The 23,437-nt window shown below is 43.6% G+C and overlaps 2 protein-coding genes across 2 annotated transcripts; both read right to left on the bottom strand.

The window, feature by feature from the left end:
- Positions 1 to 12,565, bottom strand: LOC125124734 (cadherin-related tumor suppressor-like). Its single transcript, XM_047774750.1, is given in 7 exon segments — positions 1 to 39; positions 3,721 to 4,388; positions 4,391 to 6,100; positions 6,103 to 6,109; positions 9,916 to 12,299; positions 12,302 to 12,390; positions 12,537 to 12,565. Coding segments are annotated over 7 exon segments (4,926 nt in total).
- A 3,081-nt stretch (positions 12,566 to 15,646) lies between these two features.
- Positions 15,647 to 18,249, bottom strand: LOC125124733 (protocadherin alpha-5-like). The gene has a single exon (XM_047774749.1). The coding sequence runs from the start codon at positions 18,092 to 18,094 to the stop codon at positions 15,647 to 15,649; it is 2,448 nt and encodes an 815-aa protein (XP_047630705.1). The 5' UTR covers positions 18,095 to 18,249.
- Between the last annotated feature and the right edge of the window lie 5,188 nt (positions 18,250 to 23,437).

Raw genomic sequence — 23,437 nt, 5'->3', positions numbered from 1 at the left:
TCAACTAAATGGTAGGTGGTGGAAAGAGTCTGTTTCTACCTAAGGAGTTTTTAGAAACCAGTTAAACTCTTAAGAGAATTAAGTAAAGTTATACCCAAGAATTAGGTAGGCATAGACAGATAATAAAATCCAAGTATACCATCCCTTTCCCAAAGGAAAAACTCCGTATGTGCATCAAACAGTACAATAAAGATAAGCATATATAAAAAATACAGCCATTAGTAAATCAGCTAATTTACTAATGGAAAAAATAAAAAATCATTATTAAAAAATACAGCCATTAAAGTGGAGGACTAAAGTTAAAATTATTCCTTTTATGTAAGGTGCCTTTTTTTTCTTTTTTGCCTTTGGCCATGCCAGCAGCATGTAGATGTTCCCAAGTCCACAAAGTAGCAATCCAAGCCACAGCAGTGGCAACCTGCCCCACCAGGTCCTTACCCCACTGAGCCACCAGGGAACTTATGTAACATGCATTTTAATAACCAAATAAAATGGAGGCACTGAAGGCATTGGGAGAAATGTAAAATAAACCACAAAATAATACAGCTTCCAGATTACTTACAGCTGAGCAAAGGCCAAAAAATGTCACACATCTCTGGGCCTAACTCATCAAGAAATTAAGAAATACATTAATAACTAAGAATTCAGAGTCCAAGAAACCCTTCATTCCATTCCATTAAGTTCCACCATTCTCTCCAAAGGAACATGCTCAAAACCTGTGACTATCTAATAACAAGGCAGATCAAACAGTTACAAGAAGCAAAGATTTTAAAAAGACAAGAGGAACAAAAACAAGAGATGAGATTGAAAAGTAAAATAATAGGAGTTCCCACTACTCCTCAGCAGCAACAAACCCAACTAGTATCCATGAAGACTAAGACTGGATCCCTGATCTCACTCCATGGGTTAAGAATTCAGCATGTTACGTGCACCCGCATGTTCATTGCAGCACTATTCGCAATAGCCAGGACATGGAAACAACCCAAATCTCCACCGACAGATGATTGGATTCGGAAGATGTGGTATATATACACAATGGAATACTACTCAGCCATAAAAAAAGAATGACATCATGCCATTTGCAGCAACATGGATGGAACTAGAGAATCTCATACTGAGTAAAATGAGCCAGAAAGACAAAGACAAATACCATATGATATCACTTATAACTGGAATCTAATATCCAGCACAAATGAACATCTCCTCAGAAAAGAAAATCATGGACTTGGAGAAGAGACTTGTGGCTGCCTGATGGGAGGGGGAGGGAGTGGGAGGGATCGGGAGCTTGGGCTTATCAGACACAACTTAGAATAGATTTACAAGGAGATCCTGCTGAACAGCATTGAGAACTTTGTCTAGATACTCATGTTGCAACAGAAGAAAGGGTGGGGGAAAAATATAATTGTAATGTATATATGTAAGGATAACCTGAGCCCCTTGCTGTACAGTGGGAAAATAAAAAAAATTTTAAAATATATTAAAAAAAAAAGAATTCAGCATGTTCCTGAGCTGTCGTGTAGGTCTCAGATGCAGCTTGGATCTGGCGTCGCTGTGGCTGTGGTGTAGTCTGGCAGCTATAGCGGATTCGACTCATAGCCTGGGAACTTCCAGATGCCACAAAATGACAAAAAATAAATAGTATAATAATAAAGTTTCTTGGACTCTCAAAGGTTTTTGTTTGTTTGTTTTTGCTTTTTAGGGCTGCACCCATGGCATAGGGAGGTTCCCAGGCTGGGAGCCAAATCAGAGCTACTGCTGCCAGCCTACACCACAGCCACAGTAAAGCACAGGATCTGAGCCACATGTGAGAACTACACCACAGCTCACAGCCATGCCAGATCCTTAACCCACTGAGCAAGGCCAGGGATCAAACCACCATCCTCATGGATCCTAGTCAGGTTCCTTAACAGCTGAGCCACCAAGGGAACTCTAGGACTCTCAAAGTTTTACTTTACAATACTAAAAATGTCTACTTGAATTAATGAGTTCTCATCATCCTCCATATTCTGCATAATAAAGATTTATAAACTAATCACTTGGTTACCAATGCAATCACATTGGTTAGAATGGAGTTAATAGTTTTTCCAATCAAAATATTTTCTACATCATATATAAATGTGTTTAAATGTGAAATATTTTCCCATTATATTCCAACTCATCTACAAAGGGCTGATAGTATTTTACTCAATATTAAGAGTTAAGATTTTTATCAAAGAAATTATTTGCTATATATAGATGCTCCAAAAATGGTAAATTATTGACATGACTTTTAAAAAAAAATCTGATAGTAGGAATTCCCATTGTGGTACAGCAGAAATGAATCCAACAAGGAACCATGAGGTTGCGAGTTCCACCCCTGGCCTCACTCAGCAGTTTAAGGATCTGGAGTTGCTGTGAGCTGTGGTGTAGGTTGTAGATGCATTGCTGTGGCTGTGGCATAGCCCAGAACTATAGCTCTTGTTGGACCCCTAGCTTGAGAACCTCCATATGCCACAGGTGTGGCCCTAAAGAAGCAAAAAAAAAAAAAATCTGATAGTAAAACATATCTTGAAAAAGAAAATATTCAAATTGATATTGTACTGAAAGTAGTAATAAACATTTGTACACTTGATATTAGTTTTAACTGTTCTATAATAAATTTAGGAAGAAAATGAGAACATTCATTTTATTAAAGCTTAACACCTTTTATTTTTTTATGGCCACACCCACAGCATGTGGTGATGCCAGATCCATTAACCCACTACACCTTATGGGGAATCAAGCCCACGCCTCCACTGCGACCTGAGCCATTGCAGTCAGATACTTAACACATTGCGCCAGAGCAGCAACTCCCAAAAACATTCAAATTTTGAAGAGAATTTATTATTCTGTACTTTATACTAAACTACTTAAGACACCAATAGAGAAACACTATACTATATCATACTTATATGATTCCAATACAGAAACACTATATACAGACTATGTGTGTGTAGTTATATCTTTTTTTATATCTATATACCAGACCCTAAGAGAGAAGAAAATGAAATGGATGGACTCTGATCTTAAAAGTCAGTAAAGAAAAAGTAATCACCAGATAATAGTATCAAAGCAACATATGAAGGAAGATTAAACATACCTACGACGTATATTCAGAAAAATAGAGGCCATTGGGAGGAATACATGTACACCTGATGTTCTCATGTTCAGAAAAGTAGGCATTACAATGGGAAAAAATGTATTGAGTAAAAATAAATTTATCCAAGGAAAATTTGATTTGAGTAGAAACCCAATATGTGGAGAATGGTTAATAAGGTCTGTTGGTACAGAAAAACAGCTGCTAATTCGCCATATACAGGTGTATCGAATTATCACGTTTTACACTTAAAGATAATCAATGTTATACACAAAAAGTATTTTAATGGATATTGGGGAAATATGGATTAACCTTAAATATTTTAAACCACAGAAACGTTTGAATATTGAGCTGTGAAAATATGATGTATATTATTTTTTAAATGTCAAATACTTTAAAATTATGAAATCTCATCTTAAATAATCTGTAGTATCAATTAAATGGACTTACTTCCTTGCGAGCATCGACATTTAAATCTTGCTATTTGTCTACGTCCTCTGAGCCTGGGAACGGAGGCAGGCTGGGGCTGAAGACCATGAGGTCGGCCTTGAGAGCAGTGAAATATTCGCAAAGCAAAATATGAAAATAAAAAAGCAATAACCCACCTTGCTAGAAGTGTCGCCTCCAGTAGACTGCTCCCCGACTTCCCCATCTGGTAGTGGACACGGAGGCAGGCTGGGGCTGAAGGCCATGAGGTCGGCCTTGGGCGGCCCCTCCCCAGAGCACACCCGCTGCCGCCGCCAACGCCGCGGAGACGAAGACCAGCTGCCCACCGCGCTCGAGCACACCAGCCGCGCCTGCCCGGGCACGCACGCGCCCTCGCCGCGCGGCGCCGAGCACCGCAGCGCCGTGGACACCAGCAGCGTCAGCACCAGCAGGCTCGACACCGCGCAGATCGCCACCACCAGGTACACGTGCACGTCCACCAGCGCCGCCTCCGCCGCCGCCGCGGGGCCCACCACCCGCCGCGAGGACGCCTTGGGCGCCGGGCCGCCGTCCTCCAGCCACAGCAGCACGGTGGCCGTGGCCGTCAGCGCCGGCTCGCCGTGGTCCCTCACCAGCACCAGCAGGCGCTGGCGCGCCGCGTCCGCCTCGTCCAGGGCGCGCGTCGTGCTGATCTCGCCCGTGTACAGCCCCACGCGGAACGCGCTCCGCGCGCCCCCCGACGCCGCCCCCGACGCCGCCTCCTGCAGCTCGTACGACAGCCACGCGTTGTAGCCCGAGTCCGCGTCCACCGCGCGCACCTTCGCCACCACCTGGCCCGCGCCCACCACCGCGCCACCCGCTGGCTCACCACGCCCGCCCCGCCGCCCGCGCCCCCGGGCCACCCGGGCGGCGCCCAAGGCGACGGCGGCGGCGGCGGCAGCAGCGCCGGCGCGTTGTCGTTCTCGTCCAGCACGAACACCTGCAGCGTCACGTTGCTGCCCAGAGGCGGCGCGCCCGCGTCGCGCGCGCTCACCCCGACCTGCAGCAGCTCCAGCTCCTCGCGGTCCAGCGGCTGCAGCGCGAACACCTTGCCGCTCTCCGCGTGCACCGACACGTAGCTCGACAGCGCGCGCTCGCCCACCCGCCGCTCCACCAGCGAGTAGGCCACCCGCGCGTTCTCCTGCGCGTCCGCGTCGCGCGCCGACACCGTGAAGATGTGGCAGCCGGGCGCGTTGTTCTCCTTCACGAACACCGTGTACTCGGGCTGCGCGAACACCGGCGCGTTGTCGTTCACGTCGCCCACCTCCACCGACACGCTGGCCGTGGCCCACAGCGAAGGCGAGCCGCCGTCCCGCGCGGTCACCACCAGCTCGTAGCTCGCCACGCTCTCGCGGTCCAAGGTGCCGTCCAGCACCAGCGAATAGTAATTCTTGAAGGTGGACACCAGCTTGAAGGGGACATGGGGCGTCAGAGAGCAGGTCACTTGCCCGTTAGCACCAGAATCTTGATCAAACACGTTAATCAAGGTGATGACTGTGCCAGGCTCAGCATTCTCTGAGATAGGAAGAGACAGAGAAGTCATAGTCATCTCTGGAGCATTGTCATTAGCGTCCACAACTTCCACAAGAACTGTACAGTGACCAGCCAGTGGCAGGTGACCTTTATCCGTCGCCTCTACTCGAATTTTGTAGGCTTTCCTCTCTTCAAAATCGATGGGTCCTGTTACCGTAATTTCCCCGCTTAGGGGGTCTATGGAGAACTTGGATTTCAAGCCTGGAGATAGGTCGCTAGAGAATGAATAAATAATATCCCCATTCGAGCCTTCGTCCAAATCTGAGGCGTTGAGCTTCATCACCAACGTCCCATTAGGCACGTTCTCCGGTAATTTCACCGCGTACAGAGTTCTGTCGAAGACTGGGGCGTTGTCGTTGGCGTCCAACACTTTGACGAGTACCTGGGCGGTGCCAGTCAGCTCGGGTTTGCCTCTGTCGGTAGCCGTGAGCACTAACTGAAGTTCCGGAGACTCTTCCCTGTCTAAAGGTTTCCGCAGCACAAGCCCCAGCGGTGTCACCTCTTGGTCGCCGGCCGGCACATCCAGAGAGAAATAGTCATTGGAGCTCAGCCTGTAAGTCAGCAGCGCGTTCTGGCCGATATCTGCATCCGAGGCGCCCTCTAGTGGAAACCGAGAGTCAAGCGGCCTGGATTCCGCGATGAACAGATTCTTTTGTGTTCCGGGGAACACAGGCGGGTTGTCGTTAATGTCCCTCACCTCCACCTCCACGTGGAACACCTGCAGCGGCCGCTCCACGATCACCTCCAGGTGGATGCTGCACTCCAAGCCCCGCCCGCACAGCTCCTCCCGGTCGATCCGAGAATTCACAAACAAAATGCCATTCTGCAGATTTACCTCCAGAAGGTCCCCGCGGCTTTTGGACGTCACCCGGAACAGGCGCGGCACCAGCTCGGCCAGCTCCAGCCCCAGGTCCTGGGCGATGCGGCCCACGAAGGTGCCGTGTTTGGCTTCCTCGGGGACTGAGTAGTGGACCTGGCCGCTCCCGGTCTCCCAGGCTGAGAAAATTATAAAAAATAGCAGTAGATGTTGGATCCTCGAGTCGCCTAGATTTGAGTACATTTCAAATTATTGAGGTTTTTTTTTTCTTAATCTGCGTAACCTGTCGCAAAATTTAGAAGAATCTTCTCATCCCTTCTTTATCATCTTGATGTGTCCGCCATTGTTCAGAAACAGGAGTGGAGACTTTCCAACGCGAAAAGGGATGATTTAATTGCCTTGAATTGGGAGAATTTCCCGGTAAAGAGCGACATCATGTGGCCCAAAGAGTAAGTACGAATTATAAAAAACAACTTTATATTAAGAAATTGCCAGGTTTTATTTCCATCTCTTAATTTTTTCTCTGTTTTTGTTCAAGTATAGGACAATATTTCTCACACTTGTTGAAGGCATTCTTAGGAGACTTAACTTGTGAATATTTAGTGTGACTACAATTGTGCTTTCCTCGTGCCTTCCTTGAAAACATGTTTTTCCACACAGTTTGAAAATAAAGATAAAAATCTATGTGACAAATTGAATTATGTTAGTGATACTCAGTTTTATAACCCTTTGTTCAGAGCTCAGGAAACTCTAGTTTCTTAGATTTATGTTTTAAAAAATTGCTGGGATCTCTCTAGGATCCCAGGATCTTAAGAATCTAGTGGAAGAAAAACCTAGAAAGTTTGTTTATTTTTAGGGTGCAAAGAATATAAGCAGTGAACTCATACATTTCTTAAAAGCACAATAAGGGAGTTCCCTGGTGGCCCAGATTCAGTCCTTAGGCTGAGAAGTGAGATCCCACATCCAAGCTTCAGCACACTGAAGAATTCTGAGTTTCTTTTCACTGCAATTCACATGTTCTGTTTCAGGAGTTTGTGGTTTTCACATCATCATGCCTTTGTTCCTTTCTAATCCTCATGTTTTATGAATACCCACCTGTTTTTACAATCTCCATTAGGATTTAGACAATTTTCTTTGTAATACACATTCACTTCATTAACTAAATGTTGATACTCATCCATCATACTTAAAGTAGTCCTTTAGTCAAACTTCGGGTATTTTATCCTGTTTATTTCTACTGAACAGAGCAAGTTTTCATGAATGCTTCACTCCCAAGTTTCTGACCACAAGTACAATTGTTACATCAGTATGCTAATGCTTTCCAAGTTTAATATCTGCCTAAGCGAGTTTTAAATATTGCTGCTATCCTGAATTATTGCAATAGATTCTTATTGTGTCCTCTTGTCACAAGTCCATTTGTCCTTTGCTTAGTCTAGGCAGTCATGTTCATGAAAAATACCATTTATTCCTATGGATTCACATTTTCTGATAACTTTCACATGACTTAAGAGGTTGAGTCAAAATTTCTTCATCAAGTACTCAAATTACCTAAGACATTTTTCTCATGTTATGTTTCCTGCTGTATTGCATACCCTTTCCTGTGAGAACCATATGTTTTGATGAAACAGACTACTCCCTGTGTTCAAGCACATTAGGGATTTTCTATTACTCATTTGTTTAAGCTCCTCTGTCCCCAAGAATATATATTACACTCAATATTCTCCCAAAGGAAACTTTCCCATTTAAGAAACATGAAAAATATCATAACTATTGGAAATCTCCCTAAACAAGGCGAACAGGCAGTTATTTCTTTTCAACCCCATCACAGAGCTTTACATGTTTTTAAATTTACATTTCTTGTACCTCTTCTAATATTTGGCATTCTGGGGTGGTAATATTCACATATGACAGACACGTTCTTTTTCTATAAATTTCTGGAAGCCAGGGGCTGGGTCTTGCTAATTCAATGATTCTTGATACAATACCATATCCTTACAGACCCTCCTAGAACATTTTCAAACCACTTACTCCAGAGTAATACCTATGGTTCATCTCTATTTCCTAAGAAAGCATACTATTTTTACAGTTGTAAGATATCACTGTCTATGTAAATGACACGCATTGCTGTTTAGTATAACAGTGGTCTGGAATCTAGATGAAGATAGGATGGACAGTGTCCTTACACAAAGGGAATTCCTTGAAAGTGCTGGCTAAACAAAGGCCAGCAGTATATATTTTAAAATGATTGTGTCCTTATTTTTTAAAAAGCAGAAAGCCTAATGGTTTTCTACTGTTTTAAGAATAGAAAATAAACACATTGGGGAGCACAAACCCCAGTTCAGTCCTCTGATGAACCTTGGGCAACTTTTAAATATGGGAAAATATGCCATTCCAGTTTAAGGTAGTCTAACACTACATGGGGAAACACGCTTTTAATGCAAAAAGTTAAGATCACCTTCAGCAAAGTACAAGGGCTAAGTAGCTTAATTGCATTTTTTTAATCCAAAAAGCTTTTCCAATGCAAAGTCCTGATTTTCAGCATCAAAAACACTGATTTAAATTTTTTTTGCAATGTAGTGAGTGGCATTCAAAGTATTAGAGGCATCTTGGATTAATTGGGTAATTATGGCCTCCCTAAAAATAAAAAGCAGGTAACTGTTACATAAAAAAGAAAGCAATTATTACAATTTTCTGACACCTTATATTTCCTCTTCTTCTGCAGAATATTAATAGCCAAACTTTAGTAAGCACTTACTACTGAGCTAATAATATCATAAGCACCATGTAAGCAACAACTTACTAAATATTTAAAGCAATTACCTGTGACAGGTATTACTATTTTTCATCCTAACTTTACAGGTGGAAAACCGAAAAAAGAGAGGATAAGCAGTTATGCACTGTTGCACAGAATAAAATTGGTAAGAGGAAGTGTGGAAAGGAAGGATGGCTTCAAAACTCACAACAACTAACACTATTCTCTGCTTCCTGCATGTTAAGTAATAATGAATAGTTCAAGTTATGTACAGAGTGAAGAACGAAACCATTAAATTGAAGAAATAGCTCTCCATTAAAAAAAAAAAACCACCAAATAAAATTTGAACGTAAGTAGAGTCTGAGAATGTAATGTAGACTTTACCAGAATTTACTTGGTCAAAGTAATTGAAGTACAAGCATTAATAGCCAAACTTTAGTAAGCACTTACTACTGAGTTAATTTGGGTCCCTGATAAACAGAGCAATAACCATGGGTGTCACATGGTAGTTAAAAGACCATGAAATGTCCCCTGCACTCTTTATCTAGGTCTGAAATATACAGTTGGGTAAATAATTTTCTGTACTTTATCTCTAAATGGTTTAAAGACCAACAGTAAATGAGCGCCGTGAAGTCTTGAACTCTTAGAATCACCAGAACCAAAAAGGAATCTAGATGAAGATAGGATGGACAGTGTCCTTACACAAAGGGAATTCCTTGAAAGTGCTGGCTAAACAAAAGCCATCAGCCCAGAAGAAGGAGAAGGACAAGGAGAAAGAGAAGGAGAAGAAGAGCAGAAGGAAGAGGAAGAGAAGAAAAGAAAGAAGTGGAAAGGATAAGAGGATAGGCAAAAAAGTGATACTGAACTTTCAATAGTTCGTTAAATATTAGTGAATATGAAATAAACCTTCTGAAGGGCAAAGGCAAAAAATAGAAAGCACTGCAGAATTAATAAGAAAGAATAATACTACCACAAGTTGTGAGGTGCACCACAAATGGATATATTCAAGGATATTTTGAATTTCAAAAAAAAATATTGCAGTGTAGAATGAATAATGTCTTTCTACTGTAAGATTAACAAACCAAAGAGATCATAACAATTAACAAAAAAGATGTATAGATGTAAAACTATTCAGAATTTTAAAAACAGGAACTTGTAAACAGAAACGTTAAGAGAAAAATTATAACATTTCAAAGTAAGCATCAACTGGTAATTATGGAAATTCAGACTTACCGTGGAACAATGATCAGCATTTAAATCCTGATGCTCGCCCATATCTGCCACTACTGGACACGGAGGCAGGTTGGGGCTGAAGGCCATGAGGTCGGCCTTGGGTGGCCCCTCCCCAGAGCACACCTGCTGCCGCTGCCGCCGCCGCCGCCGCGGAGACGAAGACCAGCTGCCCACCGCGCTCGAGCACACCAGCCGCGCCTGCCCGGGCACGCACGCGCCCTCGCCGCGCGGCGCCGAGCACCGCAGCGCCGTGTACACCAGCAGCGTCAGCACCAGCAGGCTCGACACCGCGCAGATCGCCACCACCAGGTACACGTGCACGTCCACCAGCGCCGCCTCCGCCGCCGCGGGGCCCACCACCCGCCGCGAGGACGCCTTGGGCGCCGGGCCGCCGTCCTCCAGCCACAGCAGCACGGTGGCCGTGGCCGTCAGCGCCGGCTCGCCGTGGTCCCTCACCAGCACCAGCAGGCGCTGGCGCGCCGCGTCCGCCTCGTCCAGGGCGCGCGTCGTGCTGATCTCGCCCGTGTACAGCCCCACGCGGAACGCGCTCCGCGCGCCCCCCGACGCCGCCCCCGACGCCGCCTCCTGCAGCTCGTACGACAGCCACGCGTTGTAGCCCGAGTCCGCGTCCACCGCGCGCACCTTCGCCACCACCTGGCCCGCGCCCACCCACCGCGCCACCCGCTGGCTCACCACGCCCGCCCCGCCGCCCGCGCCCCCGGGCCACCCGGGCGGCGCCCAAGGCGACGGCGGCGGCGGCGGCAGCAGCGCCGGCGCGTTGTCGTTCTCGTCCAGCACGAACACCTGCAGCGTCACGTTGCTGCCCAGAGGCGGCGCGCCCGCGTCGCGCGCGCTCACCCCGACCTGCAGCAGCTCCAGCTCCTCGCGGTCCAGCGGCTGCAGCGCGAACACCTTGCCGCTCTCCGCGTGCACCGACACGTAGCTCGACAGCGCGCGCTCGCCCACCCGCCGCTCCACCAGCGAGTAGGCCACCCGCGCGTTCTCCTGCGCGTCCGCGTCGCGCGCCGACACCGTGAAGATGTGGCAGCCGGGCGCGTTGTTCTCCTTCACGAACACCGTGTACTCGGGCTGCGCGAACACCGGCGCGTTGTCGTTCACGTCGCCCACCTCCACCGACACGCTGGCCGTGGCCCACAGCGAAGGCGAGCCGCCGTCCCGCGCGGTCACCACCAGCTCGTAGCTCGCCACGCTCTCGCGGTCCAAGGTGCCGTCCAGCACCAGCGAATAGTAATTCTTGAAGGTGGACACCAGCTTGAAGGGGCTGTGGGGCATCAGCGAGCAGGTCACCTGCCCATTGGCACCTGAGTCAAGATCGGATACGCTAATTAGGGCAATGACAGTTCCAAATTGAGCGTCCTCTCGGACAGGCAAGGATAAGGAAGTTAATGCAATCTGAGGGACGTTATCATTTTTATCCAAAACTTTCACTAAAACTGTGCAATGACCAGCCATGGGAGGGTGGCCTTTGTCTGTCGCATCAACCCGGATTTTGTATAAATTTTCTTTTTCAAAATCTAAATTCCCTTGAATTACTATTTCTCCAGTATTTGAATCTATTCTAAACTTGTTAGTAACTATGGGTGGAACAAGACTATTAAAAGAGTATGAAATCTCCCCATTCGATCCTTCATCCCTATCAGAAGCATTCAGTCTGATAACTATTGTTCCATCATCTGAGTTTTCAAATATTTTTACTTCATATTCAGACTGCCCAAAACTGGGAGCATTGTCATTCACATCCAGTACAGTGACCAGCAGCTGAACAGTGCCAGTGAGCTCAGGTTTGCCTTGGTCAGTGGCCATGAGGAATAAGTTATGTTCGGGAGTTTCCTCTCTGTCCAAGGATTTCCTTAACAGGAGTCCAATTTGCGTACTGTCATCACTGTTTTTTTTCACATCTAGAGCGAAATATTCGTTGGAACTGAGTTTGTAGGTTAGGATAGAATTTGAGCCCACATCTGCATCCGACGCGCCCTCTAGTGGAAACAAGGAATCTGGCAGCCTAGACTCGTAAATCAACACTCTTTGTTCTTTTACTGGGAACACAGGCGGGTTGTCGTTAATGTCCTTCACCTCCACCTCCACGTGGAACACCTGCAGCGGCCGCTCCACGATCACCTCCAGGTGGATGCTGCACTCCAGGCTCCGCCCGCACAGCTCCTCCCGGTCGATCCGAGAATTCACAAACAAAATGCCATTCTGCAGGTTTACCTCCAGAAGGTCCCCGCCGCCTTTGGACGCCATCCGGAACAGGCGCGGCACCAGCTCGGCCAGCTCCAGCCCCAGGTCCTGGGCGATGCGGCCCACGAAGGTGCCGTGTTTGGCCTCCTCGGGGACCGAGTAGTGGGTATGGCCGCTCCCCGCCTCCCAGGCTGCGAGGAGCAGAAGCGAAAGAAGCAAACACCTGGATCCCAGTCGGCCTTCGGGGGTAATAACCATTTCAAATACTTGCGGCTTTATTTCCATCAGAAGATCTTGTCTAGGCGTTAAGGTGAAATATTGTATGAGCCCGAGTCTGTTAATTCAGTTCTCCTGCGCCCGCCATCACTCAACACTCGAGCAAGGATGCAGTCAAGGGAGAAATGGACTTGAATCACAACTAGTGTGACTTCACGGTACACAGCGACATCAAGCGGCTCCAAAAGGTAAGAAGTGAATTTACAACTGTGCTATGCTTTAGTTCTTGACATTAAAATAGAGATGCAGATATATTTCTATAACAAAGATACATATTTTTGTCCTAATTTAATACTAAATCTCATATTTGTAATTTTCAGAGTCAGTTTTATCTTATCTGCCTTCTTGTATTAGTAGGGTAAAGGACCAAAATATTCATAGGGAAACATCATTCCTCCAAATAATGTAAATAGAGTTATCAACCAGTTTAGAAAATTTAAGTGTGATATAAACCAGGCTTAGTAATTATAAGTGCAATCCATACTACATACTTTGTGTAGACAAGAAATGTGTGCATGTATCTCTGACACAGGATATGCTATTATATCTTGTGCTGATAAAGAGAATAATTTAAAATTAACAAATTTTATCAAAATTTTTTAAACCTTGTGGGTTATTAAAGTCCATCATTCTTTCTTTGTTCAGCGAACACCAACCACTCTTAATGATATTTATTTTATTTAATAATGAAAGATAAAATGTTTAGTGCATTTTCTTTCCGACATTTTTTAATTTCTGCCGCTTATACTGGGGTGTGCCCCGCAAAATATTTTCCTTTGCGTTTTTCTCCATCACTGCAAAATCTCGTGGAATTTTTCCACCCCTTGTTCTATTCTGCTGTGATCCTTCAGCTGCTCCTAAATGACTATGCTTTTCTCTCCACCTCAAGCTCTTACATGCTTTCCTTTGAGTGTTCTCATCCACTTCCAACATTTCAAATTAGACTTTTATCGAAGATATTCCCAAGCCCACATTTTTTCCCCCCTCCTATGGTTATAATTGTCACTTTTACCTTTATATGCTGATGTCTCCTAGAAAATAATTTGATTATAATTTGAAGATTATGGAGAGAAATCATTACTATCCCCCAAATTCAAATCCTTGAATTTCACCTTTTATTTAATGGTATGAACATTCTACATGTCACCTATATGGATTTTTTTTTTATAACTCCATCTCATGTGACCGCCCTATTCAAATTCAGCCTATAGTCCAACTCTCTTTTCACATACCACCATATTTATCTTCATGGGTACAGCTTTTATGGAATTCCAGTAAATGCAGAAACTCCAAGATGTTAGAATCACTTTTATGTGACCTGAGATATGATCACAAACCCACCATTAATAGTGGGTTTTGGGGGGGGTTGTCTTTTTAGAGCCACACCCTCAGCATATGGAGGTTCCCAAGCTAGGGGTCAAATCTGAGCTGTAGCTGCCAGCCTACACCACAGCCACAGCAATGCCAGATACAAGCTGCATCTGAGACCCATACCACAGCTCAAGGCAATGCTCAACCCTTAACCCACTGAGCGAGGCCAGGGATCAAACCTGGTTCTCCATGGAAACTAGTCAGGTTCATTACCACTGAGAAAGGATGGGAACTCCTAATAGTGTCATTTTTAACTACTCTCCAATATTATTTCTTTTTTGCAGACAGTATAGGTCACACTTCTTCCTCAATACAACCTTTGTTCAAGTTTGTTTTAATTACCTCCATCTTCACCTGTAAAAAATGCTACCCTAATATCAAAGTCATGTCAAATGTCAATTTTACCATGAATTCATCTATAATGTCACCAACTGTACATAAAGTTCTCAAAAGCAGACAATGCAAGTTAAAAAGAAGACTTTTCCAGTGGAAACATGCCAATACCCACCCTTCTCCAGAATTCTGATTTACTTGCAAAATCCTCACAAAATAACAGTAATACAAAGTATCCCCCAACATGAGAAGCAAAACAGTTTTTTTGTATTTGAGATGGAGTGCATTCTTGCCTATGGGAGATTAAAATGGACAGCTTTGTTGTAAAAAAAATCTATGAAAAAACAATAAACTCAAGAGGAAAGTTTGTATCGCAGTACAGTTTTTTTAAATCTAAAAACAAAGAGCAACAATAAATACAAAAGTTTTTAAACTCAAAAATGTGAGCATCTTCCCAACTGTGAGAATTCAAAATATTTCTCAATGATATAATAATTTGTGAATTGAAAAAGAAAAAGTAGAGAAAAACTCATTTCCATTGTTCCACTAAATGTTGACATTAAGGGGAGAAAATTGTGATATATCTGCCAAGTGGGACAACATAGACGGGAAAAAAGAATGAGAACTCTCCTTAAGTGACATGAGGGACAAATGATGTTAAATGTATTAGATGAAGAAAAAAGGAAAAGCAGTACAAATATTATGTGTTAAAATAGGGAAGGGGAGTTCATTTGTAAATAAAAAATCCTCTAGGTTCCTGGTTTTAGAGCACAAGCCACTCATCCTCCTTATACTGGTCTTTTTACAATAAACTCTACACTTTCCTTCCCCCCCACACAAAAATTTCTCTAGAAGAATAACCAAAAAATTGGACAGATTGAAATTCTCAAGCAGATATATGGTGTCTTTATATTGGAAATGGAAGGAAAACATTCTCAATCACTTTAAATCATATCAAAGTATTTTGTGTTCAAAAAAATGAACGAAATGAAGCCAGTAGAGCTAAAATTTTAAGTTATAAATATCAAATTCACCAGGACTATGCCAAGGCCTACCATATAAACAAACATGAAAGAATCACTCAATGCACAAATACTACTAAAAAATTATCTGAATTTGTGTAATATAAGCACTCAAATAATCGACAGTCTATGGAGAAGAAAAGAAGGCAAATTGACACGGTGATGTGAACATGTCTGTGTGTCACAATATGAGACTTTGACAATAAGTGATATTGTAAACATGTGTCTTACAAGTAACTTTCTATAAGACGTGGTAAATTTGAAAATTAAAATGTTCACTAAAAATTGAATTCTGGAAGTGTTTTCTATGGTGCACAGAAAACTACTTCATTAACTTAAACCTTTAAAACCTTACAAAGGGGAGTTCCCTGGTGGTCTAGACGTTAGAATTCAGTGGCTGAGTTTCAATCCCTGGTCTGGGAACTGAGATCCCACATCAAGTCACTGCACACCACAGCTAAAATAAAATTAAAGTAAACCTTATAAAAATGGTTTGTTACTGAAATAAAGACTATAGTGCAAAGTAATTATCTCCAACAAACTACGTAAAAACTGAGGTAGGATTTTTTGAGACTCACTGTGTCTGTAGAGATGGGACCTTGAGGCAGGCTGGGGCTGAAGGCCATGAGGTCGGCCTTGGGCGGCCCCTCCCCAGAGCACACCTGCTGCCGCTGCCGCCGCGGAGAGGAAGACCAGCTGCCCACCGCGCTCGAGCACACCAGCCGCGCCTGCCCGGGCACGCACGCGCCCTCGCCGCGCGGCGCCGAGCACCGCAGCGCCGTGTACACCAGCAGCGTCAGCACCAGCAGGCTCGACACCGCGCAGATCGCCACCACCAGGTACACGTGCACGTCCACCAGCGCCGCCTCCGCCGCCGCGGGGCCCACCACCCGCCGCGAGGACGCCTTGGGCGCCGGGCCGCCGTCCTCCAGCCACAGCAGCACGGTGGCCGTGGCCGTCAGCGCCGGCTCGCCGTGGTCCTTCACCAGCACCAGCAGGCGCTGGCGCGCCGCGTCCGCCTCGTCCAGGGCGCGCGTCGTGCTGATCTCGCCCGTGTACAGCCCCACGCGGAACGCGCTCCGCGCGCCCCCCGACGCCGCCTCCTGCAGCTCGTACGACAGCCACGCGTTGTAGCCCGAGTCCGCGTCCACCGCGCGCACCTTCGCCACCACCTGGCCCGCGCCCACCCACCGCGCCACCCGCTGGCTCACCACGCCCGCCCCGCCGCCCGCGCCCCCGGGCCACCCGGGCGGCGCCCAAGGCGACGGCGGCGGCGGCGGCAGCAGCGCCGGCGCGTTGTCGTTCTCGTCCAGCACGAACACCTGCAGCGTCACGTTGCTGCCCAGAGGCGGCGCGCCCGCGTCGCGCGCGCTCACCCCGACCTGCAGCAGCTCCAGCTCCTCGCGGTCCAGCGGCTGCAGCGCGAACACCTTGCCGCTCTCCGCGTGCACCGACACGTAGCTCGACAGCGCGCGCTCGCCCACCCGCCGCTCCACCAGCGAGTAGGCCACCCGCGCGTTCTCCTGCGCGTCCGCGTCGCGCGCCGACACCGTGAAGATGTGGCAGCCGGGCGCGTTGTTCTCCTTCACGAACACCGTGTACTCGGGCTGCGCGAACACCGGCGCGTTGTCGTTCACGTCGCCCACCTCCACCGACACGCTGGCCGTGGCCCACAGCGAAGGCGAGCCGCCGTCCCGCGCGGTCACCACCAGCTCGTAGCTCGCCACGCTCTCGCGGTCCAAGGTGCCGTCCAGCACCAGCGAATAGTAATTCTTGAAGGTGGACACCAGCTTGAAGGGGCTGTGGGGCGTCAGCGAGCAGGTCACCTGCCCATTGGCACCCGAGTCACGGTCGGACAAACTGATCAGGGCGATGACAGTACCCGGGGGTGTGTCCTCTTGCACAGGCAGAGACAGGGAAGTTATGACTATCTCTGGGTTATTATCATTCTCGTCTAGGAGTTTTACTATTACTTTACAGTGTCCAGTTAATGGGAATGGACTTTTATCAACAGCATCAATATTAATTTCATATAAATTACAGTCTTCGTAATCCAGTTTTCCCTTAACTGTTATTTCTCCACTATTAGCATGGATTGCGAATTTAGATTTTACATTGTCAAGAACGAGATTACTAAAGAGGTACACTATTTCCTTATTAATGCCCTCATCCGCATCTGAGGCATTCAGTTTAATAACTAATGTCCCATTCGGTGCATTTTCCAGTAATCTGACATTATAAATTGATTTATCAAACTCTGGGGCATTATCGTTCGCATCCAACACATTGATCAATAACTGGACTGTACCTGTTAGTTCAGGTTTTCCTCCATCAATTGCAATCAGCAATAAACGATGTTCTTGCGTTTCTTCCCTATCTACTGGTTTCTTCAAAACTAGCTCTAAAAAGTGGGTTTCCTCGTCATTTGTTTTAACATCCACGTCAAAATATTCATTAGCTTGTAACTTGTATCTCAAGTCTGCGTTTCTTCCGATATCCATATCAGATGCGCCCTCTAGCGGAAACCGGGAATCCGCTACTCTTGACTCTAAAATAAAGAGTGTTTGTTCCTGTCGCAAGAACCTGGGCGGGTTGTCGTTAATGTCCTTCACCTCCACCTCCACGTGGAACACCTGCAGCGGCCGCTCCACGATCACCTCTAGGTGGATGCTGCACTCCAGGCTCCGCCCGCACAGCTCCTCCCGGTCGATCCGAGAATTCACAAACAAAATGCCATTCTGCAGGTTTACCTCCAGAAGGTCCCCGCCGCCTTTGGACGCCATCCGGAACAGGCGCGGCACCAGCTCGGCCAGCTCCAGCCCCAGGTCCTGGGCGATGCGGCCCACGAAGGTGCCGTGTTTGGCCTCCTCGGGGACCGAGTAGTGAATCTGGCCACTCCCGGCCTCCCAGGCTGCGAGGAGCAGAAGCGAGAGCGGCAGGCTCCAGGATCTCCTACTTCTCTGGGAATATACCATCGCAAATTCTTTGCAATTTTCAAACGTCTATTGCACTACCACATATCTTTTGGAAACTGAATCCCCAATATAGTATAAATTTCTATTTGCTCACCTTTTGAGCTTCAGCAGCAGAGTGAGAAAATGGAGTGGCTTTTTTCCTTTCTAAGGAACATAAACTCCCTGTATTCCTTTGTTGTTTTTAAAAAAACCAAACAACTTGTGGTTTCCAGCGCCATCATGTGGATGAAAGGGGAGTATCCTACTTTTTTGCTTCATTTATCTTACATTGGTTAAATATGTCCCAGTTTCAGTGACATCTATGTATTATCTTACTTATCTTTAATAAAATAGATCATTAAATGTTTAATAAAATATTCATAAAACTTTAATTAAATATTGCAAAATCAATACTTCTCAAGTATGATGCCCAATCTTTATTAAAATAATTTTGATTAGTTTAGTCTGTTTCGGATCTGCATAGTCCCTGACTTCAGAAGTTTTAGATTTTTCATTTCTTTCCATATTTAAATATTTACTAAAATTATTGAGTTTTTCTCTACTGGGATTTCATATGCTAGCTTTATGTGACTCATAAAACAAGCTTATATTTCTATTTACAGTATATAACATTGGCTTTTGTTGATATTTTCAAAGTAACAAAATATTTGAATAGCATTCTTGTCTCAGTTCCACTTGGAAGTCTGATTTTCAAACATTTCTTTCATTTTTCTCTGTATCACCTACTTTACTGCTGACTAAAAAAAAATGTAATGTGGAATGACACTGCAAATTACATACCTCTAGACAAACATTTCTTCAAGATGCTATTACTGATAAATCATAGTTGAAATCAACTGTGGGAACATATATTTTCTTTTATGCAGCAAATCCTAATGTTGATTGTGAGACATATTACTTCACAAAATATTTGGGTTCCAGCAGAAATTAAAACATGAGCGAAATTACTTTATCGGAGTCCCCAGCATGGCTCAGTGATAATGAACCCGATTAGTGTCTTGGAGGACTTGAGTTCATTCTCTGGCCTTGCTCAGTGGGTTAAGGATCCAGCATTGTGGTGAGCTGCCATGTAGGTCAAAGATGTGGCTCGGCTTCTGCTTTGCTGTGGCTCTGATTCAGCTGCTAGCCTGGGAACTTCCATATGCCATGGCCTTTTATACCTTCAGCTTATTTGCTCCATGCACTTGGACTTTGCTTGGTAAATATGGACAAAAGAAAATGAGCAAATGTTTCTACTGAAAAAAATATTTAACATTCTGCTTGTGTATACACTCCCTAAAATTCCTTAAATATTGCAAAATTTTCTTTGCCTGTGCATGTAAGATAGGCGAGGAGGTCAGTAATTCGATTACTGAGGCTTTACATGTAAAGCATAATCCCAAATATATTTAATTTGGCATACATTATATATATGATTAGAAGTTGTTGGGTGTTTTTTGTTTTTTGGCTGCATCTGTGCCATGTGGGAGCTCCTGGGTGAGGGATCAAACCCAAGCCACACTTGCAGCTTGTGTCACAGCTGCAGCAAAGCCAGATCCTTAACCCACTATGCCACAGGGGAACTTCCAGGCCCAGAAGCATTATTTTTTGTGTTAATATATAAAACGAATATGGAAAAGTGGCACTATAAAGAATAGCTTGAAAATAAATAAGATGACTAGAAATACAAAGTTGATTGAAATTGATTTGCTTCTCAGTATTCAAAACAGTAAAGAAATAAGATAACGTTACTGAATTTGTTCTGATATAATCTTTAGTGCTATATTTAGCATTCCCTTTAGTTTCTGAAAGATTTTTACTATCTCTACTACCATGACTTTCCCCTTAGCATTCAGAGAACCCAAACACTAAGTTAAATAATAATCAATTTTCAAGACTATTTACCTAATAATAATTTTTAAAAATTTTACTATACAATGGTAAAAAAGAAAATGACTATAAATGAGTTGAAAATATCAGTTAATGTTGAATCACTTTCTGTTATGGAACAATGATTAATGTAAAACTACAAAGCTGCTATAAATAAATTTACTTTTGAGAAAAGTAAGTATTAATATTTAAAAGCTAAGCTGATGGTGTGGTATTAATAATGCATGCATAACAATTTACAGGATATTTTCAGTAAATGCTTAAATTGTTAAAATCTGCTCAGTGGATAAAATGCCATAAACAGTGTCATATGCTTTTTTCAGTTTGCAATTTTTTTCATGTAAATATATACAGGAGAAAACAAGACTCTTGGCATTTGAGCTGTCTTCATATCTGTTTATCTGATTATATAGACTTTTAAAATTATCACCTGCATTTGTCTTTGATTGCTCAACTCTTTTTTTGGAGGTTACTTTTCCAACAGGTATAAACTCTTGAGTCATAATTCCATAGAGACTCCATAGGTAGAGGAAATTCTTTTCCCAAAATAGTACTTCAGGAGTTCCCACTGTGGTATAGTGCAGTGGAAATGAATTTGACTAGGAATAATGAGGTTGCAGGTTCAATTCCCTGGCCTCACTCAGTGGGTTAAGGATTTGGCATTGCCAGGAGCTGTGATGTAGGTTGCAGATGTGGCTCGGATCTAGCATGGCTGTGGTAGTGGCAAAGGCTGGCAGTTGTAGCTCTGATTTGACCCTTAGCCTGGGAATCTCCATATGCTGTGGGTGTGGCCCTAAAAAGCAAAAAATATATATATACACACACACACATAAATATATATATAATTTCAATCAAACATTATAGATTCCTTTATTACTGTATAGTTTCTAGAGAATTTTCAGCTATATTTAAGCCCCACTGCAGAACTACGACTGCTTCTCCGACAATCAATGTAGTTTAAGGAAACCAGATAGTACTTCGAGGTGTCTCTATTTAATTTACTAAGAGGCATCTCAGAAGACAGTACACTATAAAATTTAATTTTGCATGGAGTCTAGATGTCTCTCATTTCCTACTGAGATATAACAGGTGAAGTTGAAACAATTTATAAATGAAGATTTATAAATAATTTTTAAACAATTTATGCACCTGTATCAGTTTTGACAAGAAAATGTAATTACATATGGAAAATAATCTACACTATTACAGAACATTGTATGTATATGTACTTATCTTTGAATTACTTTTATATAACCTCCCTATAAAATATTGTGCTAAAGTATTTATATTATATATTCATTCTGGAGATAAAATCTGAGAGTAATCTTAAAGTATCTCTGAAGGAATAAATAAATAAATAAATAAATAAATAAATAAATAAATAAATGAGTTCCCTGTGGTGGTGCAGCAGAAACGAATCCAACTAGGAACCATGAGGTTGCAGGTTCAATCCCTGGTCTTGCTCAGTGGCTTAAGGATCTGCTGTTGCCATGAGCTGTGGTGTAGGCTGCTGATTTGGCTTGGATCCAGCATTGCTGTGGCTGTGGCGTAGGCTGGCAGCTGTAGCTCCAGTTGGACCCCTAGCCTGGAAACCTTCATATGCTGTGCATGCAGCCCTAAAAAGCAAAAAAAAAAAAAAAGTGTCTCTGTGGGAATAAGTAATTTAAATTAATCACACTTTTACTCACAGCCCTATTGCCTCCATTACTCCCAAATGAGTTCATTTAATAGTGACAAGAGACAGTGGAGCTAAATTCAAGTACTTGTGGTTCTATTCTACATATTCACACTAATATTCATGTACCTCAGGCAAATTTTTTATGTTTCCAGGCCACAGTTTAGTTATCATTAAATTGAGAGAAATGGGCATCTGTTAGGTCATATACAGTTTTTAAACCCTAGGTCAAGTGAGTGGAAACTTGGTGGGATGCAAAATTCTTATAGCATTAGAAAGTATACAGGGTAAGAAAGAAGAAAGGAAGGTAACTAAACAGGAATAAACTTCAATAAGCTTGGTTCTTATGCTTTAGTAGTGGGGAGGAAGGGAAATTGTTTTAAAATAAGTACAAACTCCTTATTCTGCTAACTTTTCTTTGTGTGGGACTACAGAATAGAACACTCCTACTAGAGTGTCAGTAGGAGAGGTAAAAATAACACTTTCAGAACATTTGTAATGACAGAAGTCATTGTAGTAATAAATGAGGAAAAGAGGTAAATATATATCCCAATTCAAACTTTTCCACTAATGACCTAAATTCTTACATGTCAAATATTTATAAGTTCTTTATCCATTTCTAGAAGAATATAAATACATCTAGAAAAACTACAGGTTCTCCTGCACACTATCCAGAACTCAATATAAAATTATCATCTTAATAAGAAAGTCATAAGAAAAAATGAACAATAAAAAAACACAGCACAAAAATGATCCACTTATTACAGTGATATGACAGATCCCGAATTAACTGATTAAGGTATTGAAATACATAATAAAGAATTTCACCAGAAAATTATACTCTATTTTTAAGGAAAAATTAAAATTCTAATGCTAACAAATGTTATAATTGAAGTGTAGATTCAATTGATGATTTAATAATGAGAGAAATTTGCTGAAGTGGAAGATTGGTCAGAACAAAATATCCAGGATGTAAAAGATGTACCAAAAATGATATTTAAAAAATAGAGAGGGGCATAGAAGATATGAGATATGGTGAACAGATTTAACACACATATCCCTTGAGTCACAGAAGACAAAGAGAAAAAACATGAGGCAGAAGCAGTATTTGAAGTCAGACTGCTGAAATTTTTCTATAGTGATGAAAGACATCAAACTACATATTCAAGAAGCTTTAAAAACTGCAGACAAGATAAAACCAAAGAAAACTAAAACTGAGCATGTAATAAAACTATTGAGGAGTTCCTGCTGTGGCTCAGCAGGTTAAGAGCCCAACTAGTAACCATGAAGATGGGGGGTTTGATCCCTAGCCTTACTAAGGGGGGCTAAGGAACTGGCCTTGTGGTGAGCTGTGGTGTAGGTCGAAGACACAGCTCAGATCACTCATTGCTGTGGCTATGGCATAGGCAGGCAGCTAAAAGACACCACAAGAAATTATCTTCATGGAATAGAATCAAGAAGAAAACAAAGATTCATCGAACTTATGCAAAATAAAAAAATTGCTGCTCAACATCACTGATTATAAGAGAAATGCAAATCAAAACTACCATGAGATATCACCTCACACCAGTCAGAATGGCCATCATTCATAAATCCACAAATAACAAGTGCTGGAGGGGCTGTGGAGAAAAGGGAACCCTCCTGCACTGGTGGTGGGAATGTCAACTGGTACAGCCACTATGGAGAACAGTTTGGAGATACCTTAGAAATCTATACATAGAACTTCCATATGACCCCACAATCCCACTCTTGGGCATCTATCCGGACAAAACTCTACTTAAAAGAGACATGAGCACCCG

The sequence above is a fragment of the Phacochoerus africanus genome, chromosome 4 (genome assembly GCF_016906955.1).
Source record: "Phacochoerus africanus isolate WHEZ1 chromosome 4, ROS_Pafr_v1, whole genome shotgun sequence".
Classification (NCBI taxonomy): Eukaryota; Metazoa; Chordata; class Mammalia; order Artiodactyla; family Suidae; genus Phacochoerus; species Phacochoerus africanus.
This window is presented reverse-complemented; position numbering and strand designations above follow the sequence as displayed.